This window comes from Protopterus annectens, chromosome 13.part0 (genome assembly GCF_019279795.1).
Source record: "Protopterus annectens isolate FY-2018-M chromosome 13.part0, PAN1.0, whole genome shotgun sequence".
Classification (NCBI taxonomy): domain Eukaryota; kingdom Metazoa; phylum Chordata; order Ceratodontiformes; family Protopteridae; genus Protopterus; species Protopterus annectens.
The window spans coordinates 638080129-638106258 of NC_056747.1; the positions used below are offsets into that span (position 1 = coordinate 638080129).

Sequence of the window (26130 nt, forward strand, 5' to 3'; positions counted from 1 at the left end):
GTGGGGATCCATTAGGTTTCTGCTTAGTTCGTCTGCCAGAGAATTTATCCTTCCTGGCAGGTATTGTGCTTGCAGATGTACTTGGTAAGTCAATGCTGTGTCCCACAAAGTCATGGCTAGTCTGCAGAGGGGAATGTGTGCCTCCCTGCTTGTTTACGTACCACATGACTGTAGTATTGCCCGTCTTTATCAATAGTTGTCCTGGATGAAGTAGATCCTTGAAGGCGGTCAGGGCATTTTGAACAGCTAGCATCTCTTTTTGATTGATATATAGATGCATTTGGCTTGCAGACCATGTGCCCTGAATACATCTTCCCGCCATATGGGCCCCCCAAGCATAATCTGATGAATCTGTTGTTAATGTCTGCCTGGTTGTGGGTAAGATGAAAGGCTGTCCCTTGTTGTGGTGACAGGCCTCTGCCCACCATTGAAACTCCTGTTGCAGGCAGGGAATGAGGGTAATTATTGTTTCCAGGCTGTGGCAATGTTGAGCCCAAACACTTTTTAGATACCATTGTAGTTTCCTCATATGCAGTCTTGCATATGGAATTAGCAGAATGCAGGATGCCATGAAGCCCAAAGCCTGCAGAATCTTTCTTGCAGATAACTGGGTCTTTGTTGCCAACATTTTGAAATGAGTAGTCAGTTATCTTTGTTTGTCTGGCATGAGATAAGCCATCTGGGCAGTTGTATTTAAGCTTGCACCCAGGAATATTATCTCTTGTGGGGGTACTAGTTTTGATTTCTTTTTGTTTACTGTGTACCCTAGGCAACGCCAGATGCTGTAGTAAAATGTCCTTGTTCTCTGCTTGAATAAGGCAATCTTCCAAGTAAGGATAAATTTGTATTCCTCTTTGCCTGAACAATGCAATTACTGGTGCCAGGCATTTTGTGAAGACCCTGGGCGCAGTAGATAACCAAAAGGGCAGTGCAGAGAATTGGTAGAGCATTGAGCCAGCTATAAATCTGAGTTATCTTCTGCATGAATGTCGGATTGGGACATACAGGTATGCCTCTTTTAGGTCTAAAGTCACAAGCCATGCCTTCTTGCCCAGCATGGGCAGAAGCTGCTGCAGAGTCAACATTTTGAATTTCGGAATATCCAGAAATGTGTTTAGAATAGACAGGTCCAGTATTGGTCTCCATGCATTGTCCCTTCTGGGCACCAAGAAAAGTCTTGAGTAAAATCCTAGTCCCTGCTCTTGCTGTGGCACTCGCTGAATGGCCCTCATGTCCATGAGGGCTGAAACTTGTTTTTGAAACTCTGCCCATTGATTGTGTGGCAGGTCTAGCATTCCGTTTGCCCTTGGCAGGGTGCGAAAATGAAACCTTTAGCCTTGAGAAACTATATTCAGGACCCATTTGTCCTGGGTGATCATGTGCCAAATTTGTGAAAAAAGTGCTAGTTTTCCCCCTAAAGGGGCTGCCAGAAGATAAGTGCTTGGTGCTGGCAGTGGAAAGTCATTGAGACTGTTTCCTGTATGGCTGTGATTTATCTTCTCCGCTTTTGGGGGTAGAAGCACCCCATTGTTTAGACTTGTATGAGCCCTAGGGCTGGGATCTGCCTCTAGGGGGTCTGTATCTGCCCTCTTTGTGGCCTGTCTGACACTGGAAAGGACCAATTTTTTGCAGGCCAGTTCTTGCTAAATCTGGGAGGTTGTACCTGTAAGAAATCCTCGACTGTTTGCATAGATTTAGCTTTGTCCTCCATTTTCTTCAACACCTCTTCTGCTTTAACACCAAACAATGTATCATGCTGTAATGGAGCATCTAATAATTTTGCTTTAACATGATCAGGCAGATTCTGTTCCTTTAATCAAGCATGCTTCCTAATGACAGAACCCGTAACAGCGGCCCTGCAGGAGGCCTCCAGAGAATCAAAACCACATTGCAAAGTATGCTTTCCCACTTGTTCAGCTGCATGCAATAAATCCTGCATTTCTTTGTTTTCTGCACATTCAGAATTTCTCAACATTTTCTGTTTTAGTAGTGACATAAGATATTGTTGATATTTAAGCATATGAAACTGACAATTTAAGGCCCTTACAGCCAAGGTAGCAGAAGTGTAAATCTTTTTCCCCCATCTGTCCAGGGCCCTTGAATCCCTATCAGAGGGGATAGGGTTTTATGCAGTGGACACCTTGACCCTTTTGGGACCCTGAGATATAGTTTCTGGGTCAGCAGCAGGGTTTTTATAAAGAAATTTATGTGAATCAGGAACCCTGTAGTATCTTGTCTGGATTAACAGGAGCTGGTGGTAAAGAGTCAGGAGTGAGACTGGACTCTATAAATACATCATCTACAATGTCTAAAACAGGACTAATAGCAAGGGGCCTGTGCTGAGGTAGTAAAAGAAAATCTCTGAGCCTTTTCTTAGATTCTGAGTAATCTTGAATCTCCCAACGAAAATGCTCCCTCATAGTATGCAGGGTCTCCCCAAAAGAATAACCTTCAGGAGGAGAGGCTGAAGGGATAGATTCTTCAGCATCAGAATCCTCATAAGAAGGAAGAGAGTATCCCTGTTCAGAAGAGGAATCAGGGGAAATGGAAACCTGATCTGAAGATTCATATTCTGTCTCTTGCCTAGGTCTCTTATCTGGAGGGGGAAGGGAACCCCTGATCAAAGCAATTAGGTCTTCGGTCATTTTAAGCATCTGTTTTTTTAGGTATGGAGGCCTGTCCAGGGGAATGTTGTACTTGTTTCTTTGTCTTTAGAGGTGCTTTAGTCTTTGCCTTTGAAGCTGAAGTCATTTTTACATATAACTGTGTAGGCCTGAAAACACCCTCAGAAGCCGATGTCTGCTCAGTGGCTCCGGACCCATCTGAGGGAATAGTTTCCGAAGGTCCAATACCTTGAGTTTCCATTGGCCTACTTGGCTCCACGTGGGAGTCGGAAGCGGCCTGTGGCTCTGACGTAGCGGGGGTCAGGGGCTGCGAAAGCACCTCACTGAGAACCGGCGAACCGGTGATTGGCCTAGCCAAAGCCTCGTTGTCGGTTTTGGACCTCTGATGCCTGTCCTTTTCTTTGTCTTTGCGTTTTTTATAAATTCCGGTAGTCGGCTGTTCCGAAGGCATTATATAATTAAATCTTCTGCCAAATAATGAAATGCAAAATTGCATTGACGCTTAATAATGCATTGGTTAAATCTAGCACAAAACCAACAACTAGCAACGTCGTGGTCAGGGCCTAGGCAAGGAACACAGTAAGAATGAAAATCATTATGAGGTATTTGCTTCCCACAAGAAATACAATTATTAACTTTTTCTGACATTGGTCTGGAGCAAGAAAAAAGTTTCCCCAAAGGGGTACTTAGCTTTAATGAAGACTTTGGATCTGAAATTCGAACTTGAAAATCTCAGGAGTCGGCCAACCGGCACTAGCGAACTGCTTTTGCTTACTGTGCGGCAAGAAAGACTGACGAAAATGGCATCAGCTGCATCTTTTATACCCCTGGCGCACTGATGTCAGGGAGGAGATGACAGCAACTGACGCCGGACCAGGACTTTGGAATTCAGGCCGACTGCGGGTAGCCTGCCAGCAGGATAACCCTATTGTAATGACTGCAACAGTGAAACACGATGAACATCCTAAGATGTCTGAGAAATACTACTGCTGCAGTATGATTAATGATGGGATTATACTGCTACATGGACATCTGACCATGTGGTTCAACCTTCTGTAATTTGGATGTCTTAGCAAAGGCTGTCCTCCCCATACAATGGACACCAGTAGGAAACAAAATATAATTGGAAGAGGCACCCATGCCATTTTCAGTGCCTTTTTTGTGTCCCTCCCCCTCTGAAGATTAGGAAGAAAACAAAAAAGTGTGTTGTAAAACCCCACTCAGCTGGTTATAGGGTATGCACATCTCATAAGAAAAATATGAGAAGCAAGAGCGGGAGGGGGGTTGCATCTCCCTAAACAGGACAGAGGAACCTTTCCCCATTTCGGTATTATTGTTAAGCAAAATATAATGGGGGTGGAGGGAAGGAATCTGTAATGTAGCACTGACTTATCTAAACGTCTATGGTGAGAATTCAATCACAACTCAACATTAATGATCACTGCTGCAGTATGATTCATCACACATGGGAGAGTACTAATGCAGCACCCAAGATGACCAGAACCCAGGGTGGGGAACTGCAAAGGCCTTGTTGGATAGCCACAACAAAAAAACGGCCTGGGTTCTGCAGTTGTCATCCAACCTGTAGTTCCTGGAAAAGACATGAATGGAGGTTCAAGCAGTTGCCTCACAAATGCTCTGTACAGAAACATTTCTGAAAAAGGCTGCAGCAGTTGCAGCTGCACTTGCAGTGTGAATTCTAATCTGCCCCTGAGGCACCTTTCCATGGTGATTATAACAAAAAAAAGACAGCTTGACAGCCATTTTCATAAGGTTGTTTTATAAACAGGTTTGCCTTACTTACCTGGTTTGAATGAAAAAAGGAGCTGGTCCATCTGCTGAAATCCTTGGTTATACCAAGGAAGAAACTGAATTGCCTCTGCATAAGCAAAAGATGAAGAATCTTTTCCTCCTTGTTTTATGGTTTGGGAAATAAAACTACCAGTTAGCTGGACTACATCTGAAACCACTTTATAAACTCATCTCAGATTTTACTACAGTGCTTTAGTACACAACACTTTACAAAATAAATGAAATTCAAAAAGCAAATAAATAAACTATATTGTAATGTTTAGATGAACAATTTACAAATATAAACATACAAATATTAAAAAAAAATAAAACAGAACAAAAACAGGCATCAGAAGAAAAAATGGATTTATAATCCTAAGAGCTTTGTTGTCTTTTTTTCTCTTCTTTCTTTTTTTTTTTGGGGTGCAGGTGGGGCAGCTGATACAGCTATTTGCCATTGGTAGTGTCCCAGCAGCCCATTATCTTCTGCTTTCATTCTTTCCCAACACCTGCCTGATTTGTCCTTTAAAACCAGAAAGTGAGGAAATCCTGAGACTAAGCAATTGGGGAAGGTCAGGGTGTGCCACTATAATATCAGCCTGAGAAGAATAGACGGCTTTTTGGTGTACAAGCAGAATGGAACCCTTAATTGGAGTGCATATATGGTATCATATGCATCAGCTCCAGCCGCCTTGTTGCTAGGTGAACAATAGTCCATCTTGCACTCTTAGCATCACTGCATGACCACTGGGGGAGTATCTAGACTGCAAGCAGAAACTCACAACTTTCCTCCTGAATGGGTAAAGATGACATATGCCACTCAGGGATACCCCCCCTCCAGCACCTGATCCACTAACTGAACACTAGATATATGGGTTACAGTCAAACCCTCTTCCTGTCTTTGTGGAAGTCCACATATGGTGCTTTACACAAAAGGATCAGTAATTCTGAAAGTCTGCTATCTTATTTTTCTAAGAAAGAAATGTTAGAGGTGTGGAAGCTACCAGTTTAAAGTGACTCAGAGTCAGTTTTTTCTGGGACGAAATTCATATCTCGTGGTGAAAATACTAGCTTCCTGTTGATCTGTAAGATGCCCTGATGAAGGTACAGCATTCAAAGGTGAGTCAAGTAGTAAATCCAGCTGAAATGGCAAATAGGTGTACCTTAAATGATGCATAAAAAGCCCATTCTTGAACACAGAGAAAGGCAGACAAGAACTTTCTGTGCCACAACTGCCTTAGGTGGATTTACACAAGGTTCCCTGAAACAATATTGTGGCTGATATAACCTCTCCATTTATTTCATTATCAACCTTCACCCCCTTCCTCTGCCTACTATGTTTCCCTTAAACAACTTCTTAAATCCTTATGACCGTCTCCCTTAAAATTTCTATTGCCCTTTACTGAAAAAAGAAAAAAAACAGACATTCCACTACATAAAGGGGGACACTCCGAGTATTCTAACTTCCATCCAATAGCTTTGCTATCTCCCCTTGCAAAAATAATGGAAAAATGCATCCATAAGCAATTACTTTCACACCTTCTCCATCACAACTTGCTTGCCGACTGTCAACACGGTTTCAGACCTTTCCACAGTACCACCACTGCTCTGCTATCCTTCACAGACACCATTAACAAAAACCGCAACAACAATAATCTTTCCTCTGCAGTCTTCATTGATTTATCTAAAGCCTTTGACATGGATAATCACCAACTCCTCCTACACATACTGAAATCAGTCTCATTTGATCCCCAAGCCATGAATTGGTTTAAATCTTACCTTGAAAACTGTCAACAGGCGGTACTTTGGCAAAATAAACTATCTAATAACCTTCCTATCTCCCTCGGTGTTCCTCAGGGCTCCATTTTAGGTCCACTCCTTTTTTCCATTTATATTAATGACCTTCAAACAGATATACCACACACCGCCTGGATTCAATATGCAGATGACTCTACTATTATTTGTACAGCCACCTCTGAAACTGAACTTAAATCTCTTACCCAAAAAGCTTTCAATACTGTAGTGCAATAGTTTTCAAACCGCTGTCTCCTCCTTAACCCCAAGAAAACTAAATTGTTACTTTTCACTCCAACCCGAAAATCAACTCCCATCCCCCTCACACTTTTATCAAATGATGGCACTATCATTTCTCCCGACCCAACCACTAAACTCTTAGGAATAACAATTGACAACCACCACAACTTTGATACCCACATTAACAATACAATAAACTTAGTGAACAAAAAACTGGGATCCCTTTACAGAATTAAGCCCTTTCTAACTCCAATAGCTAGGGCTGTTACAGCCAGAACCCACTTAATCTCAACCCTATTCTATGCCTCCCCTATATATACTAATTTATCTAAAAACAACCTCAACAAATTGGCCACATCCTATAATAATATTGCTAGGTTTGCCACAGGCTCTCCATTCAGAACCCATCACTGTCTGAATCTAAAACAACTAGACTGGCTAGAATTTCACAACCAGCTTCAATTTCTACAGCTTCCCATTGTCCACAAGGCCCTGTATAAGCCCACCAACAACCCTATACTCTCTACCATCATTACACCTTATAATAACAATAAGAACCTACGTTCCTCCAATAAACTGCTAATTAATACTTCAAGATCCAATCACTCAGCAGGTGACTCCCTGTACTCTAAATCTGTAGGAAAACTATGGAATTTACTACCCACTGATCTCACTACACAAATGTCACTGCCACTCTTTAAAAAGAATCTAAAGCTCTTTCTTAAGACACACTGGCTCTGCTCCTGTACTAACCCTGACTAACTTTTCTCCTTTCAAATTACAACTACTCTAATACCTAATAATTTCTGACTACCATGTTATTATAAATATAATGCATGTATACATAGATATTGTATCTCAAATACAATACCCATTGATTATTACTGCTAGTTCTATTCCTTGCTTAGACTAATGTATCTTTTATATATTAAAAACAAAAACAAACACAAAAAAAAAAAAAATGTTTGTAACAACTGCATTTTTAGTTCTTGGTAAGTTTTAACTGCTATTACTTTTTTAAATGTATGTATGGATTTTCTATTCTTTTTGTTTTTTTGGAGCTTTTCTCCCCGGGCCTCTACTGAAAATGGACATGTATCCAGCTAGACTAGCCCAGTCAACAAATGTAAAATAAAATAAATAAACAAATTCACTCTGGTTACCTACTAAGACAAGAAACCAGCTTTAAATTTTATAATTTTTTGAAGTCAGCCAGCCAAACTAAAACAAACTCCAAATGTTTTACTATCAAAACTCTTAAAGGCTGATGTTCGTGTGATGGTCTGTCCAAAAATTAACACTGAAAAATGTCATGCCGCGTACTTAAAATGCCATAATGTTCGGAAGTCAAACCTTGACATTCGGCATTCACTGTACAGATCAGCATAAAAAAATAAAAAAATTCCTATTTATAAAGCATACACAATGTGACTGTTTTTCAGGGGTCAGGCCTCCCTGCACCCCCCACACCCCCTACTAATTATACATATTCTAACCAAGATTGCACTACAGTGAGGAAAAGGGTAATTTTCCTGATCCCCCACTGTAGTGCGATCCAACTGTTGAAAGCGATGATCAAAATCGTGAACATGAGCTACGTGTAGATGTTTCAGAGGCAACGGGATTTCCACTCGTAATTTAGCCTTTTTGCACCTTTACCCCTGACCTTATGACCGATGGTAAGGTAAGTTTCACACATTTGATAGTAAACCACTCCAAATTCCACATTTTTTTCAGGGAGCAACTATGCTGAATTCCTTTAGTGCAATCTACTGATCCAGAATAGCTTGTCAAAATCAATGCACGTATCTGGCACTGTGACAGAGGCATAAGGCCCTGACTATGATCTAGGTGATCTAAGGTCAGTTAGGGACTGAGACTCTGGGGAACTGGTGAGCAGGGTGAATGAGAGTGATCAACAGATAAATGCTCCACCATCACAAGGAAGGGAGGTAATATGGCTCACTCGTACCCACTGGACAAACTTGCATACTGCAGGTTGTGGTATGACCTAGAGATGCTCCTCATGCTCTGCCAAGTTTTATCTGCATGGTAACCTTCACTACACGTGCAGCAGTATGTGTGTATAGAAGACTTTTATCTTGCAGCAAGCAGGGAAAAGTTTATTCCACTACACAGAAAATCCACTCAGCATTGGTCTGGATGATTTCCTCAGAACTGGTTCTCGCCCTCTTAATTATGGGAAGGACTGGGCATGACTGCAACGAAGAGGGGTCTCCAGTCTTTCAGTTATTTCCATGAACATCCCACTATTTACCCAAGACCATACAAAACTGCACGAGAAAGTCTAATGTTTTTCACTAGTTGTAGGGATTCTCAGCCTTTCCCCTCACACAGAATCAAATCTAGACATTTACAGCCCTCACATCAGTGCCTTTAGTCAAACATCTGACTTTCGTCTATCAAGAAGCTTATAACCTACTTAGCGAAAAATGAATCTTGGCTTCAAGTTCCTAAATCTCAACTGCTATAATTTATTTCCAGCACTATGATTTTTTGCCCTCTTATTTAGCCTTGATCCTCCTAGATTTACTAATTTTTTTTCTTCACAAAGTTAGATGTGTTTAAAGGTGCACATATTTTATTTATTTAATTTTACATTTGTTGACCGGGATAGTCCAACTGGATTCATGTCCATTTTCAGCGGAGGTCCGGGGAGAAAAGCTCCAAGGTAAGCAGATACAATAAAAACAATGAAAACATTACAAATATGGTATAGACAAAGAATAGATAAGCAAACATGAATAGACAAGTTCGACAGATTAGAGTTACTCCCTGGTGACAGTCAGGGGTAAGTTCAACAGTAATCTGATTAATAGATTTTGCACATTCTTGATGACAGTTAGCCAGGCTTGTTGCAGTGGCAAAGCCAGTTTAGTGCTAGATGTTGTTGGAGTCTAGTTTTAAATTGGCCTAGAGAGGAGAGCAAAGTAATATCAGCTGGAATTGAGTTCCAGGCTCTGCCTGCAGAGTTTGCAAAGAGGGAATCACCAGCTGCATTTTTAATTTTGATTGTCTGAATTAGTAGTCTGTTCGAGGATCAAGTATTATCCGGATTATAAAGGATTTTATTAGTCATAATCAGTAGGTTATATTGGATTAGACTAGGTAGTTCAAGCCACCCAAGCTGGTTAAGATTGATGCAGTGGTGTGTCCTAAAAGGCAGGCCAGTGGCAAACCTGGCAATATGATTATAACAGGTTGAGAGTTTATAGAATACAGTCTTGTTTAGATTAGAGAGTGGGGGGATGCATATAGAAGTGTTAAAAGTAGGTGAGAGTGAGCTATGGCAATTTTCGCTGGAGGGACGAGGAAGGCTTTTATTCTGTAAAGTGACCCAAGTTTTTTATTGATGGTTTTGATCGATTGGTTTACATGTGGGTCGAATTTTAGGTTATCATCAAAAATGACACCTAATAGTTTTGTAGAGGGGTCGGGGGGAGATTAGTGTGCCATCATATGCATTTATGGTAAAGGTAAAAGCAGCAGACCTTTGTGTTGGTGAGAATAACAGCATTTTAGTTTTTTTGGGATTTAGTATCAATCGACGTTCAGAGAGCCAGTTTTCTATAGTATTAAAGATGGACTGGGTAGCAGACCATAAATCTGTAGGAGATGTAGCTGAGCAAATCAGGGTGGAGTCGTCAGCATACTGAATACAGCTGACATTTGGGATGACAGTATACAAGTCGTTAATAAAGATGGAAAACAGTAGGGGCCCTAGTATGGAGCCTTGCGGTACTCCAAGGGTGTTAGGTAGTAGGTTAGAGAGCTTCTTCTGCCAAAGAACAGCCTGCTGTCTCCCATTGAGGTAGGATTTAAACCATTGAAGGGCTTTAGAATCTAGACAGAAAGTTTGCAGGGTGTGAATCAGAAGTTGGTGGTCAACCATGTCAAATGCCTTGGAAAGATCCAAGAAGAGGGCTGAGGATATGTGATTATTGTTATGGTTATTGTTTATGGTATTGGTAAAAGCTAATAGGGCTAACGTAGTGCTGTGGTGTGGACGGAAGCCGTGTTGGGTATCTGCCATGAGGTGATTCTGGATTAGGTGGTGCATGAGTTGTTTGTGTATACATTTTTCCATAATCTTTGCAAGTGGAGAAAGTATAGCTATTGGTCTATAATTGGAGTTTCAGTAGAGGAGCCTCTTTTATGTAGTGGGATTACGTAGGATGTTTTCCAAATGGTGGGAATTTTAGCCTCTGCTATGGTACGATTAATTAGTATTGATAGTTGGGAGGCAATAGCATCAGCTGATTTTCGAAGGTACTTGGCGGGGAATTGATCAGCGGAGAGTGTGGTGGGTTTTAATTTTTTGATCAAGGTACGGATAAGTGACGTGGACACTGGTTGGAAGCTGAACGAGAGTAGGTTCATAGGGATGGTACTATCAGGGCCAGGGGAGCTAGGAGGTAATTGGCTAGGTAGGGCTTGAATTGTCTCAGTAAAGAAACAGTTTAAACTATCTGAAACATCCTCCAGGGGTTTATCAATGGTAGCAGCGGGGATAGGGGTAGACGTTTTTCCAGGATGAAGTAGATTATTCAGACCTGCCCAGAACTTCTGAGGATTGTTCTGGTTTGCTGTTTCTAAATTACAATAGTATTGTTTTTTGTCACGTGAAATGGATTTTTTAGTTTCATTCCTAGCTTGCCTGCATTTAACATGATCTTGGGGGTCTTTAGTAGAGCACCACAGAGCCCAGCATTTGTTTCTACTGTTAATTTTTAGTCTAGACTCATTAGAGAGCCATGGTGCAGTTTTTTGCTTTTGTTCTCTTTGAACTGGCAGGTGCATGCAAATCAAGGATTTCGAAATCTGTTGTTAAAATATGCAACTGCCTCCTCTAAGGGGAGGTGTTTTAGAATAGACCAGTTACAGGAGTTAAGTTCCTGTTGGAATTTGGCAGGGTCAAAGTCTTTTTTGTTTCTGACTTTTCTGAGTAAGGGTTGTTGGGGATTAATGTCTTTTTGCTTACCTATATAAATGACAGGGTGGTCGCTTCGGTCATCGGGGAGGGTACCAGCAGTGTACAATTGTACGAGTACTCAGTCAAGTATGCTTTCCTTTTGGTTGGGTTTACCTAGCCTGGTAGGGGTGGTTATGATTTGTGTAAATGCATGCAGGTTAATATGGGTAGATGGGGATTCTGACTACAAGTGTTTTCTTAGGCTTCCTGGAGCCATATGGTATGTATTTAGTGTTAACTTAATGGCTGTGTTTTAAACTGCATTTTTAAACTATATTTTACACTAAGTTATACACTATGTTTTAGACTGTGTTTTATACTCTTGCAGGGCATTTGCTAGCTGTAGGCTATGAGTTTAGGGTATAATTTTCAGAGCTTTAGGTGGGAGCATTAGGTCATTCAGTTGCACACAAAAAAAGTAAGAAAACTCCATACAATGAAGAAACTTACACTGAGTCACACCAGGTCATCCAAGGGTGGAAGAGAAGGGGAAATCATAAGCACCTAGATTTGAAAATGATGCCTGTGCTAAGTTGTAGCAATTTAATCTGTATGAGGAAAGAGGGGGGTGGGGGAAAAGAGAAGGCAGTTGGAGTGGTTAGAGGAATACCTTGATTGACTCAAAACACCACACCAGAGGTGTGGCTGAAAAGTATGGCAGATGTTAAATGTGGAGTGCATTTTTCCAAGTTCCAGTGTATACAACCACCATTTCACCAACTAAACTAAACCTATGCAAAGACTCCTTAACTATTAATTATTATGAGATATAGTATTTGAAGATCTTCAGTTTTTCAAAAAGTGTTTTCTCTTTCTCACAATCTTGTCAATGTAAAAGCCAGTGATATGTTTTAATGCTCAGTAGTAGTCCAGTATGTTCATATCCTAACATTAAATCAACAAGATTTGAAGAAGTCATTTCTTAAAAGTGAGCAGTGATCACATTAAAAAAAATCCAGTTCTTACCTGCAACAAATGCAAGTGAAGTTTGTAACACCTTATAATGAAAATAAAAACAAGTAGTGTTATCTGTACTTGCCCTCCAGTAAAACTGACCAAGTAAACAATGAGGAATCACATCTGCACACCCCCTGACACTGAAACATACATTTACAACACAGAAATTACCTTAATTTTATTACAGAAAGACATGAAATATAATTTTACGATTACTACATAGAGGAATGGACATTTACACTTTGTATTACAACTGCTGGCTGAAAAGTATGCCAGATGTTAAATGCAGAGTGCATTTTTCCAAATTCCAGTGCATACAACCACCGTTTCACCATCTGGCTCACTTTTTTTCCTCAGAGTGTATGGAATTTAATCAGGGACTGATTTAATGGCTTGCTAATTGGGCTTACCACAAGTACCCATTATCGCTTTGACTAATTATCACACATTTATTTTACTGCACATTTAACAGAGAACTATGGAACACAGAAAAAAGCAAAAGTTGTTTAGCTTGTAAACTGTTTTCTCCTTCTGATTAACATATAAAGGGACTCACTTGTCGTACAGGATCATCGCATCATTCTGGGCTTCCTGTCCATCATACTGCCCTTTTTTGGCAGCAAGTTGTGCCTGGAAGTTGTCTGCAGCCAACCAGAACTGCAAAACGTTTGTTGCATCTTCTTTTTCCATGTACTAAAGACAGGGTAAATCAGACAATTAGGACTCGCAGCATAAACCCTCTCATGCTACTTCAGTTCAGTATGCACATCACACACCAGTGTTTTCCTGCTTTCTCATTTGTCAGTCCCCAGCACCACAGAACCAGAGTAGTCTTGCTTACCACCCCATACACATTTAATAACACAACATATTTTGAAATAACAAATATATTCTTACCTTATCAGATGGACTGTGAAGGGACCCCTCCAGGGTGAATATCAGTTGGGATATCAATTCCTCTATCAATTCAACTATTTTCTTCTGAAACTACCACATTCAGGGATACATGCACCTTCTTTCAGTACATGCAATGACATGTACACCATACAAAAAGTGTACTTATCCTCCAAGCTTACAGATCTGACCCCAAAAGCTTACTGACCGCATTTCTACCAATCAAAGTAAGACAATGATGCATAAAATGGATCCATTGTATCTCCTCATAGATATAATAGATCTGTGCCTGCATCACAGTAGCTTTGCAACAGCAACTAGTACACGAGTTCTCATAAAATACGTACTAGTGCTCATCATAACACAAACATAAGAAGCACACACAAAATATTTTTTTTTCTGCAGAACACTAACACCAACCCACACCTCATACTTGGGAGATATCTTCCCTAATCCCTCATGCGCTATTATTCTCACTCCAAGGTTACTGCACCTAGACAGTGATCACTCTTTATTTTGGATGCTGTGAGATCAGATCACCCAAGTGTTTTGTGTCCCAGCATGCATCTACTTATGCAAGTTAAGAAATTTTATTTGCTTAATGTTCTAGCCCCACCCCTGGTGATTAATGTGCGAACTTTCATCACTATATGGTTGTACAATGTCCAACCTTTGTATATGCATGCTTTCTCACACAATCACAGAGGTCTACCTTTACCTGTCTGCTAGTGCTAAACCTATGTCCCTGGTTCATGACGTACACTTGGTGCCTGCAAACTTCCACCTGGATGGTGGTGAGCAGTACTAGTCCTTTCCCTCCAGGATGGACAAGCTTCTCACTACCTTCCTGTCCATTCAGCCTCCTCCAGCTTTGGAGGTGCTATTCATACTCAGGTTGTCTGGATCACACTCTAGGCTTTATTCCTCTCTACTCCATGGAGCTGAGTCTATACTTGTCCAGCTTACAGGGAACGTTAGCTGCAGCTCCTAATGAAGAAGCTGTCCTAATACAGGTGATTAGTGAGAAGGAAATAGGACCTACCAGGGAAAGCTCCCTCACATCTCATCTGATATTGTAAAAATCTTCACTTGACATTAGGTGCCCGCCTCAGTTGCCCTCTACTTGAGAAAAATCCCATATAATAAAAAACTCCCCAGAAGGCAGAAGCTGAAAGATGGCTAGAGGCAAGGGTTCATAAGGCTGAATCCTGATGCTCCAAATTACGAAAATAATCTTAACTCATAGAGTCATCAACCAAGCAATAATGCTTAGTGAACACACAAAATAATAAAAGTTGCAACTACACATATGTCTACAGTGGACACTCTTCTGAAGAAAGCAATTTAAAAATCAACTCCCCTGCTGAATGGCTTTTAGAGGATCAGTGTTTGAAAGCAACATGTTACAGTGGGGAGTTCCCCACTTGATGGGAGTAGATAATGCAGGCCGCATGGAGAGGACTTGCTCAGCAAATGCCAACCCATCTCTTACTGGAGGCAAAGCAAACAAACACGCTCTCTCTTCAGGTAGACTCTGAACTGGCACTTTGAAGATCAAGCAGTAAAGAGCTCTTTCTCTTCTTTTTTTTTCTTTTTTTTTTTTTGTTTTCCCTGCTGCCTGGCAAAGAAAACAGGTGGAAGATAAAAAGATTTAACAATTCTGACAAGACATTGCATTAAGAAATGTGCATTAAGAATAAGAGACATCCAAGCACTGCTGAAAGGCAAAATAACATTCCCTACAAGACCCTATGTGGTTTAGTGATGGCCATCAAAAAATATATACATTTCCAAGAGAGAAACATCAAAATGAACCAGCAGGACTTAAGTGATGGCTGGGCAACCTGTCATTTATGAAAGCTTCATCCCAAAGATGACTTGTCATTTATGAAAGCTTCATCCCAAAGAGGTAAGGAATTCTCTAAAAAAGGACAGTGATGCAGACTCCTTAAACAATTCCTTGGTCAGTAAATGCCAGGCCACAGACCTGCCCTATACCAGGTCATGATAGGTGGAAATAACTGACACCTGTACCATGACACTGAAATAAGAGAGACAGAGATTATATGGATGCCTGATGTAAGCCAAAAAAAACGGCATGTTAATCAACTGGGGAAGCACTGGGCACCTGTTCAACCATATACAGACTCTTTTTTGTTTGGAAAAGTGCACTTTCAGGAAAAAAGACTCTTAAATACCCATCTGAATGTCTGGTGGGAAAGTGCAGTTGTGTACACTTACCATAAATGTAGATGTTCAAGTGTATTTACTGTTGCAGTCATTACATTTGGGTTATCTGCCTGCAGGTAGCGCTCAGCTGGCCTGGTTATCAAAGTCTTGGGTCCTGCATCAGTTGCTGTCTCTTATTCCATGACGTCAGGTAGTCAGGTTTATAAAGCACGCAGTCAATGCCATTACATCAGTTTTTCTTGCCCCAGATGTCAGGAACCCCAATAATGGGAAGCAAATATATACAAGGTTACACCTCCAATTATAAGCAACTACACCAGAAAGCTTAAATACAGTAAACAAGAAGAGAGGTATAGCAAATAGAAGTCAGGGGGCTGGAGGGAGGGTAACCAGGACTGCAACAGTGAATACACTCGAACATCTACATATACGGTAAGTGTACACAACTGCACTATGTTCTTCGTGTTTCACTGTTGCAGTCATTACATTTGGGTAGATTCCCAAAGCTAAGGAAGGGAGGAGGCAATTAGAGAGCATTAGGACCAGCTATTAGGCCCTGCAAGACTACAGTGGCAAAACCAGCTCTGGATTTAGAGAAAATAGGCAAGTGGCAATGCTTAGTGAAGGTATGAACAGAACTCCATGTAGCAGCTTCTAGGATGTCCCTGGTAGGAACACCTCTCAGAAAGGCCGTTGAAGTAGATGCAGCCCTGGTGGAATGTGATCTTATCCCCTCTGTGGGGTAGGTTTTCCATGGTGCTTATAGCAGAAATGAATGCAATGGCCTATCCATTTAGAAATGGTTTGCTTTGAAATGGCCTTCCTCTCTGCCCCTGCAGCAAAGGCAACTAGCAGCTGTTCAGATTTTCTGAGAGGCTTAGTCCTGTCCAAATAAAATCTAAGTTGTCTGTGCACGTCCAAAGAGTACAGTATTCGTTCTCCTTTGTTCTGTGGATTAGAAAATACGGATGGCAAATGAATGGACTGATTAAGGGCCACACTGGATACCACCTTGGGCATAAAGGAAGGATTGGTCCTGAGTGACACCCTGTCTGCATGGAAGATGATGAAGGGCTCCACTGCCATGAGGGCCTGTAATTCAGACACTCTTCTTGCTGAAGTGATGGCTAGAAGGAAGGCTGTTTTCCAAGAAAGGAATTTCGACTTTGCAGTTGCAGCTGGTTCAAAGGGAGGTAGAGTGAGCTTTTCCAATACAAAGTTAAGGTCCCGGGCTGGAGTAAGGGCTTTCCTGAGTGGTCTTAAATTTTTTGCCCCTCTGAGGGACTGCTTCAGCAGTGGGTGACAGAAGAGGGGTGGCTCCATATTATAATGTGCTGAAATGGCAGAGGCATGAATTTTAACAGAAGAGAAGGAAAGGCCCTTGCGAAACATCTCTGTTAAGAATTGAAGAATATGCGGTAAACTGAGCACTGTTGTGCCCATCCCCAGAGTTTGGCTCCATGAACAGAATCTTTTCCACTTTTCAGCATAGGATTGTCTAGTACTAGGCCTCCTTGCTTCCAGAATGACATCCAGCACTTGCTTACTGAGGGATGGTAATGGAGAGCTCAAGTAATTAGCCAGGCTGCAAGGTTCAGGGTTTGAAGCTGGGGTGCAGAATCTGGCCCTCCTGCTGTGACAGCAGGGAAGGGGTCTAAGGCAGGTGCCATGATTCTAGCAGTAACACACTACGCAAGAGGGGGTACCAGTGTTGGTGTGGCCAGTCTGGTGCAATGAGTATTGTCCTGTTTCATCTTTAGTAGAACTTTCGAGGGGAAAGGCATAAACTGATAGGCTTTCCCAGGTGAAGGACAGGGCATCCACTTTCCAAGCATGTCTGTGGGGAGTCCTTGTGCAGAATTTGTCCAATTTGTAGTTCTGAGGGGAGGCAAACAGGTCTATCTCTGGGCTCCCCCATTTGTTTCTCAACATGTTGAATATCTTTGGTTCCAGTTTACACTCGTGTGGGACCATGAGGTTTCTGCTTAGGTCGTCTGCCAACATTGGACTTTTTTTGTCTTGCAGGAATTGAGCTTGTAGGTGCACTTGGTAGCTCAAGGCTGAGTTCCACAGAGCCATGGCTAGTCTGCAGAGAGGGCATGAGTGGGTTCCCCCCCTGCTTGTTTATGTACCACATAACAGTGGTGTTTGTCTGTCTTTACCAATAATTGTCCTGGAAGAATGTGGTCCTTGACGGCTGTCAAAGAATTCTGTACAGCTAACATTTCTTTTTGATTAATATGCAGGTGCATTTGACTCGGGTTCCATTTGCCCTGAATGCACTGCCCTGCCAAGTGAGCCCCCCCATGCATAGTCTGATGCGTCTGTTGTTAGGGTTTGGGTGGCAGGGTGTAGAGTGAATGGCAGTCCTTTGTTATGGTAGCAGGCCTCTGCCCACCAAAGGAACTCTGTCTTTCTACAAGGAATGACAGGAATTATTGATTCCAGGTCTTGAGAATGTTGGCACCATAGACGTTTTAGATACCATTGTAGTTTCCGCATATGCAGTCTTGCATATGGAATTAGTAGGATGCAAGAGGCCATGAACCCCAGGGCTTGCAGTACTTTCCTTGCAGATAGCTGGGTCTTCGTGGCCAGTAGTTTGAAGTAGGCTGCCAAATAAACTCGTTTCTCTGGCGTGAGGTAGGCCATCTGGGAAGTTCTGTTCAACCTTGCTCCCAGGAATACAATTTGTTGGCAGGGTACTGGATGAGATTTCTTTTCGTTTATGGTGTACCCCAGTGAGGTTAGCGGTTTCTTTACAAATGCCAGATGATTTAATAATACGTCCTGGCTTTCTGCCTGAATTAGACAATCGTCCAGGTATGAGTATATTAGAATATTTCTTTGCCTGCAGAATGCAATGACTGGAGCTAGGCATTTTGTGAATACCCTGGGCGCAGTAGATAAGCCAAAAAGCAGTGCAGAGAACTGATAATGCATGTAACTTGCTCTGAAGCATAGGTATTTTCTGCAAGATTCCCTTATTGGGATGTGCAGGTAAGCTTCCTTTAAGTCCAATGTTGCCAACCAGGCATTTTTGCCTAGCATGGGAAGCAGCTGATTGCAGCCTCACAGCAAGAAGTTCTCCGGTTCGATCCTCGGCTGGGGTGCCTTTTGTGCGCAGTCTGCATGTCCTCCCTGTGGTCGCGTGGGTTTCCTCCGGGTGCTCCGGTTTCCTCCCACATCCTAAAGACATGCTGTAGTTGGATTGGACACTCTAAATTGGCCCTAGGTGTGAGTGCGTGCATGTGTGTGCCTTCTGTGGAAGGTTGGGTGCCGGGCTGGCAACTCGACACTGTAAAACTCCACTGCCTATCATGAGTGGACAGGTGATCCACTGTGGCGACCCCTAACCGGGAAAAAGCCGAAAGAAGAAGAAGAAGAAGATGGGAAGCAGCTGATGAAGAGTTAGCATTTTGAATTTTGGGATTACCAAAAAAGTGTTTAGGATGGACAGGTCTAGGATAGGACTCCAGGAGTTGTCTTTTCCTGGTACCAGAAAAGTCTGGAGTAAAAACCTTGTCCCCATTCCTCTGCTGGGACAGGTTGAATAGCCCTGATACTTAGAAGAGAGAGAACCTGCTGATGAGCCTCTGTCCACTGATTTGGGGGTAGGTCTGGCCAACCGTAAGGTGTGGAAGTGGAATCTGTATCTTTGGGAAACTATATTTAAAACCAATTTGTCTTGGGTAATGAGTACCCAGTTTTTTGCATGCAGAGCAATCTTTTCCCCTAAAGGAGCAGTCAATTGAGCAGGGCTTGGAAGGTTTAAGGTTAAGTCATTGTGACAGTTTACCATAGGAGGGTGTCTTACTACTTCCAACTTTGGAAGTGGGACTCCCCCACTGCTTAAGCCTGTAAGTACCTTGAGACTGTGGCCTAGGTGGTCTGCTGTTCCTGGGTTTGGGCTGAGAAGGCCTGGAAAAGGCAGGAAAGGACCAATTCTTAGAAACCCAATGCCAACTAAATCTGTACTTGCAGGAAATCTTTTAACAGTTTGCACAGATTTACCTTTTTCCTCCATCTTTTTAAGTACGTCTTCTGCTTTGTTGCCAGACAGGTGGTGTTGGTTTAAGGGAGCATCCAGTAATTTAGCTTTAACATGATCTGGCAAAGTTTGCTCCTTAAGCCAAGCATGACTTCTAAGTACAGACCCAGTGACAGCAGTCCTGCAAGATGCCTCTAATGAATCAAAACCACATTGGAAAGCATGTTTTCCAACTTGTTCAGCAGAATGCATTAAATCCTGTAATTCTTTATTTTCAGCACAGTCAGGAATCAACATAATTTTCTGTTTAAGTAATCCAATAATATGCTGCTGATACTTTAACATATGAAACTGGCAGTTTAAGGCCCTAATGGCCAAAGTAGCATAAGTGTATACCTTCTTACCCCATCTGTCCAGGGCCCTGGAATCTCTACCAGAGGGGGTAGGGTTTTTGGCAGTAGAAGCCTTAATGCCTTTGGGTCCCTGTGAAATAGTCTCTGGGTCCACAGTAGGATTCTTAATGAGGAACGTGTGAGCGTCAGATACTTTGTAATACCTGTCAGGTTTCCTGGGAGCCGGAGGTAAAGTGTCTGGGGCCAGGCTAGATTCCAAGAAGGCATCAGCCTGTGTTGTGGTAGGAGTAAGAATTCCCAGAGCCTTTTTTTGGAGTCAGAGTAATCCTGGCTTTCCCAGCGGAAATGCTCCCTAAGAGTGTGCAAAGTTCACCAAAAGAGAAATCTTCTGGAGGGGAAGCAAAGGGAATGGAGTCCTCTGCATCAGAATCCTCATAGGTAGATAAGGGCAAATCCTGGTCATCAGAAGAAACAGAAATTTCAGAATCCTGATTAGAGAAGAATCAGAAGGAAAATCCGTTCTAGGTCGCTTAGAGGGAGAATGCTGGCTTCCCCCTGATTAGAGTAATAAGGTCTTCAGCCATTCTTATCATTTGTTTTTTTATGCATATGGGCTCCAGACCCATCCAAGGTAGAGACATCCGCAGGTTCCATAGTCGAAGAAGCATTTTGAGGCATACCGGACTCCGAATGGGTCTCAGTAGAGGCCTGTGAATCTGAAGTAGCGGGTATCACGGGCTGCGAAAACGCCTCACTGAGAACTGGCGTCTAGCTTAACAGAAGCGTCAGCCGCTTTGGACCTATGTGGTCTGTCTCTGTCTTTATCTTTATGTTTTTTCGGAATGTCAATAGTCGGATGGCTTACTGAAGCCATTTCTGGATAATTAAACCGAGTAACAAAATAGTTTGATTTGAAAATGAACTGACGACAAATAGTTTGAGGGTTGAATAAGGCACAAAACCGACAGTGAGGGACGTCGTGGTCTGGGCCTAATGAAAATCTTTATGAGGTATTTGCTTTCCCCAAGTAATACAATTATTAACCTTTACTGACATTGATTTAGCGCATGAAAAAGGAACCCCAACAGGGTACTTAGCTTTTTTGAAGATTTCGGTTCTTAAACTCGAAAACGAAAATTTCAGGAGTCGGCTGACCGGCACTTGCGAACTGCTTTTGCTTCGGGCACCGCACGGCAAGAAAGACTGATGTAATGGTGTCGGCTGCATGCTTTATATCCCTGACTACTTGACGTAATGGAAGAAGAGACAACAACTGACGCAGTACCCAAGACTTTGATAATCAGGCCTACTGAGGGCTACCTGCAAGCAGATAACCCAAATGTAATGACTGCAACAGTGAAACACGAAGAATATCCATAAGGTCTTCTTTTAGCTACATCTGTAACCTCAAGGGTAAGACCTTGGGTTGTACAGAACTAGTGGTCAGTGGTACCACCCACACTAACACTGTCGACATAACTAACCTACTAGCTGAAAGGTTCAGTGAAAACTTCACCCCCGTCCCCCCCGACAGTGAATCAGGTCATCCCCAAAACTTGCCCCCCACCCCTCATCATAAATGCTCTTGCTAAGGCAAAAAATAGTGCCTCCAATGGGTTCTGATGACATCCCAGGCTGCATCCTCCATGAGCTCAAGCAGGAACTTCTAACACCACTGGGCACCCTGTTCAATCTCAGCTTGAGCACTGGATTTGTTCCAGCTGAGTGGAGGACCGACACTGTCATCCCACAGCATAAAGGTGGTGCATCTACTGACTCAGGAAATTACATGCCCATTAGCCTAGCTAGCCTGATCTGTAAGGCCATGGATCACATTATCATGGACCTCATAAACAAGAACATCGGTAATCTCCAGGCACTTGATCCTACCCAGTCTGGATTCGTCAAAGGCAGATCATGCCTCTTAAACCTGGTGGACATCTTCGAGACAGTTACCAAGGCCAGGTAAAAAGGTGCATACTGCCTACCTTGACTTGGCCAAAGCTTCAACACCATGCCTCACTCAGGCATCATAGACAAATTCATAAAGCTTGGCATCAACCCATATGTCACTAGATGGGTAGGCAACTGGCTCACTGACAGAACCCACGCAGTCAAAATAAGGGAATCTACCTCTAGTAGTATACCCGTAACTAGTGGTGTACCTCAGGGATCGGTTTTGGGGTCTCTGCTTTTTGGAATCTACTTCTCTGAAGTGCAAGCTAAAACCAAAGGTCTATGGCTAACCAAATTTGCAGATGACTGCAAACTGGGGGCTATCACTGACTCCCCAAATGAGGAGGACATTCTCCAAGAGGGTCTCACGCAAACAAATAAATGGTGTCTAGAACATGGCCTCAGGCTCAACTCCAAAAAGTGCATCATTAACCCCTTTGGAGAAAACGATGTTCCTGGAAATTAACACATCAACAACAACGTCCTGAGCATGCAATCAGTGGTGAGAGATTTGGGCACCCAGGTTCACAGCAACCTGACATCTCATCATCATGTAGCCTCTGTGGTGCGAAGGGCATTCTATATGGCTCACCTCATAAGTACAAATATCACAGCTACAAAAAAGGAACATAACCTCCCTTTACTCTTCAATTATCAGGCCAATACTAGAGTATAACTCCCCTTTCGGTATATACCCTGCCAAACACCTACAGCAGCTGGACAGACCACAGAGATTCCTGACTAGGAGAATACAGGGTCTCAAAACATTTATCCTATGAGGATAGGCTAAAGACCCTGTCTCTCTACTCGGTTTCATAAAGACTGCTCAGGGGTGATCGCTGTCTGGCATACAAAGCTATCTCCGACCCTGCCTCACTGGAAATGCTGCATATTCGCAAAATCAACAACACATGTGTAAATCATACTAGGGACCTAAACATGGACTGCAACATCAATAGAACTTGCTGGTGGAACAGATTTGTGGCCCAGAGGCTCCCTCATCTATGGAATAGACTTCCTCTTCATGTTAAACAGAGCATACCACTGCCTTTTTTAAATGCAACCTGGATGATCGGATGGGAGACAAAAAATTCACCTCTGGGATCCCACTGCTTGACAGGTGCAACAGATGCTGACTTGGACACAAAACTTGGCTAGGCATGTAAGGGCCTCAAGGCCAATAGCCTAGTAATTTCCTATGATCCTGTGAAATGCTGGCTGCTATAGCAGTATTTTATGACATTTTCCTCTATCAAACAGTAAACACAATCCCAATGGAAGTTTTGAGATTTGTGATCGATCAGCTACATAAACCTTTGATGGTTTTACTGTTGTTCTCCATGTACTGTTTCTGACATCAATATGTGTACTAGTGGAGGGTATGTCTGCCCTCAAATGCTGTGGCAACAGTGAAAAACAGCTAAACTGAGATACTCAGGAAAGATATCCTAGATGGAAAAAGGTCCTCACCATCAGATCAAAGCAAAAGACAGGATTTTGAGAAACTGAATTACATGTAAAATGCAGAAGAAACGCTGACTTTCTCCCTCAGTTATAAACCTCCATATGCATCCCAGTTCATCCCTTTCCTTCCCACTTCTGTCCCCCCCCCCCATTTTTTCTAAGTTACGTAAATATCCAATACACTAATAATGTTATTTTGCCATATACTAATCTTCATTTATTGGCTCTATTTGTTTGCAGAAAATGGGTATATTTAATTTATTCATGTTTATTAATGGTTTATAAATTTACCACTTCTGTATTCAGATTTCCCTGGGTTGAACATGAAAAACAGACCATTTAGATCATCAATCTATCCCAGTTCATGAATAATAAATAACAAAAACCAAGTCTGTGCTATTATGGAGTATGGAGGCACCAAAGCTGGTTATCCCTCCTCACACTTTGAGAGTACAATCTGTTAATTTTCCTTGAATGGAAATAACTGTAGCAGCAGAGAGGCTCCTCCTTCTGCAAAATACTGCATCACTAACAACAAGGCACTGCTGCCACTAGATATAACCCTAAAGAGAGCTGAAGAGATGGCAATGCTTCCTTTTCTTCTAGAATAGGTTGCATTACATGACTTCCTAATTCATTTATGAAATCAAAATGACTGTAGAGACTTGCAAATGAAACCAGCTGGCCAAAAGTTAATTCCACTGTCAATTTTACACTATTTTATGTGAGCCTGGCTCAGTGTCTATAGAGAGAGAGAGGGAGAGAGAGAGAGAGAGAGAGAGAAAGCCCTGACTACAACCCAGATGACATGACATTGTTTAGTGGCTCAGGAGCTGGAGAAGCCTGGCAAGTGAAACATACTAGTCTGCTCATTCTGTGGAGGTTGAAAGTTGTTGCCAAACTGGCATCTACTGGAGAGAAAGGCATATGAAATGCAGCAGAGTCAGGAAGTGTGACTGGATTTTCAAAGTCAACTTGTGGCAGCTTTTGAGGAGTATGTGTCCAAATTTACACATTCAGAGGGGGCAGCAGTGCAGGGCCCTAGCAGTTTCAAGTGTTCATGTCAGTCACTAAGGGAAAGGTACAGGATCTGAAATTAGATTACCCTTGACACAGACAAGACTGGCAACAAAAACTGGGCACTGCAGGGTGTACTAGTTGCAGGAGCACTGATGACAACTCCTGCAATTAGCTCTTTCCCTAGACAGGAGTGAACTGGAGGACCTACTGAGGGAGGGCTGATGTTTGCCAGGCAGTGAGGAATAAAAATATACAAAAAATATTTTTGTAGGTGTACCCTACATCCACATTAACATGACAAATGATGCACACATAAATTGTATTTAAAGCGAATAACTTCCCAACTTGTTCATAAAAGTAACGTGTACTAGCATACCAGAGATGTGTGCACTGTGATGTGTTTAATAAGTGGTCACATGTTTAGCATAATCAACTGGATTTTGTGGCAACCTTGGCAGCTATCCCCTTTAAAAAAAGTACAGTTGTGTACCTACCATAAATGTAGATGTTCAAGTGTATTCACTGTTGCAGTCATTACTCTTGGGTTATCCTGTTGGCAGGCTACCCACAGTCGGCCAGCATTCCAAAGTCTAGGTCTGGAGTCGGTTGCTGTCGCCTCTTCCCTGACATCAGAGCGCCAGGGGTATAAAAGATGCAGTCAACGCCATTTTCTTCAGTTTTTCTTGCCCCAGATGTCAGGTGCCCCAAATAGGTAGGCTGAAAAATATACCAATAAGAAATGCATGCACAAAAATAACATTTCCTTCATCTACAAGTAAATACACCAAAAAGGTTGTATAGGATAGAGAAGTGCAGATAAGTCCCAGCAAAGAGAAGGGGGGTGGTGGGTGGGTAACCTGGACTGCAACAGTGAATACACTCGAGCATCTACATTTATGGTAGGTACACAACTGTACTATGTTCATCGTGTTTCACTGTTGCAGTCATTACCCTTGGATAGAATCCCAAAGCTGAGGATGGGTGGCTGGGCTAAATAGGATTAGGAGAGGCTATGAGGCCCTGCAGAACTGCAGTGGTGAAGCTTGCTCTGGACATAGAGTAGAGAGGCAAGTGGTAGAGCTTTGTAAAGGTGTGCAATGAACTCCAAGTTGCAGCCTCTAAGATTTCTTTGGTTGGTACTCCTCTGAGGAAGGCTGCTGAAGTGGCTGCTGCTCTGGTGGAATGAGGCCTAATGCCCTTAGGCACTGATTTGCCATGTTGAGAATTGCAGAAACGGATGCAATGGCCTATCCATTTAGAAATAGTCTGTTTTGAGATAGCCTTTCCTTGTGATCCTGCAGCATATGACACTAAAAGTTGCTCAGTCTTTCTGAAAGCGTTAGTTCTGTCCAAGTAGAAGCATAACTGCCTGTGTATATCCAAAGAGTGCAGAATTTTCTCACCCTTGTTTTGAGGATTTGGGTAAAAGGTAGGCAAGTGAATGGTTTGATTGAGGGCCACACTGGACACCAACTTAGGCATAAATGTAGGGTTTGTCCTCAGAGAAACCCTGTCTGGATGAAAAATGATGAAAGGTTCCACAGCCATGAGTACTTGTAACTCCGAGACTTGCCTTGCAGAGGTTATGGCTAGGATCAGAGCTGTTTTCCAGGATAAGAATTTAATATCCACTGTTGATGCTGGCTCGAAAGGAGGCAGTGTGAGTTTTTCCAAAGCATAATTGAGGTCCCAGGCCGGAATTGATGCTCTCCTTGGAGGCCTAATGTTTTTGGCCCCTCTGAGGTACTGCCTTATTAAAGGATGAAAAAAGATAGGTGGTTCCGTATTGTAATGTGCAGAAATGGCAGAGGCATGAATCTTAATTGATGAGAAAGAAGGGCCTTTGTTCAGCATCTCAGTTAG

At 42.4% G+C, this 26130-nt stretch overlaps 1 protein-coding gene across 1 annotated transcript in view; it reads right to left on the minus strand.

Moving 5' to 3' along the window:
• The window catches only part of AKAP10 (A-kinase anchoring protein 10), a gene marked incomplete in the record, with an annotated part of 1224755 nt that overhangs the window by 427433 nt on the left and 771192 nt on the right, over positions 1-26130 (minus strand). The window contains 1 exon segment of the mRNA XM_044054325.1: positions 12956-13092. Coding sequence (XP_043910260.1) covers positions 12956-13092 — 137 coding nt within the window.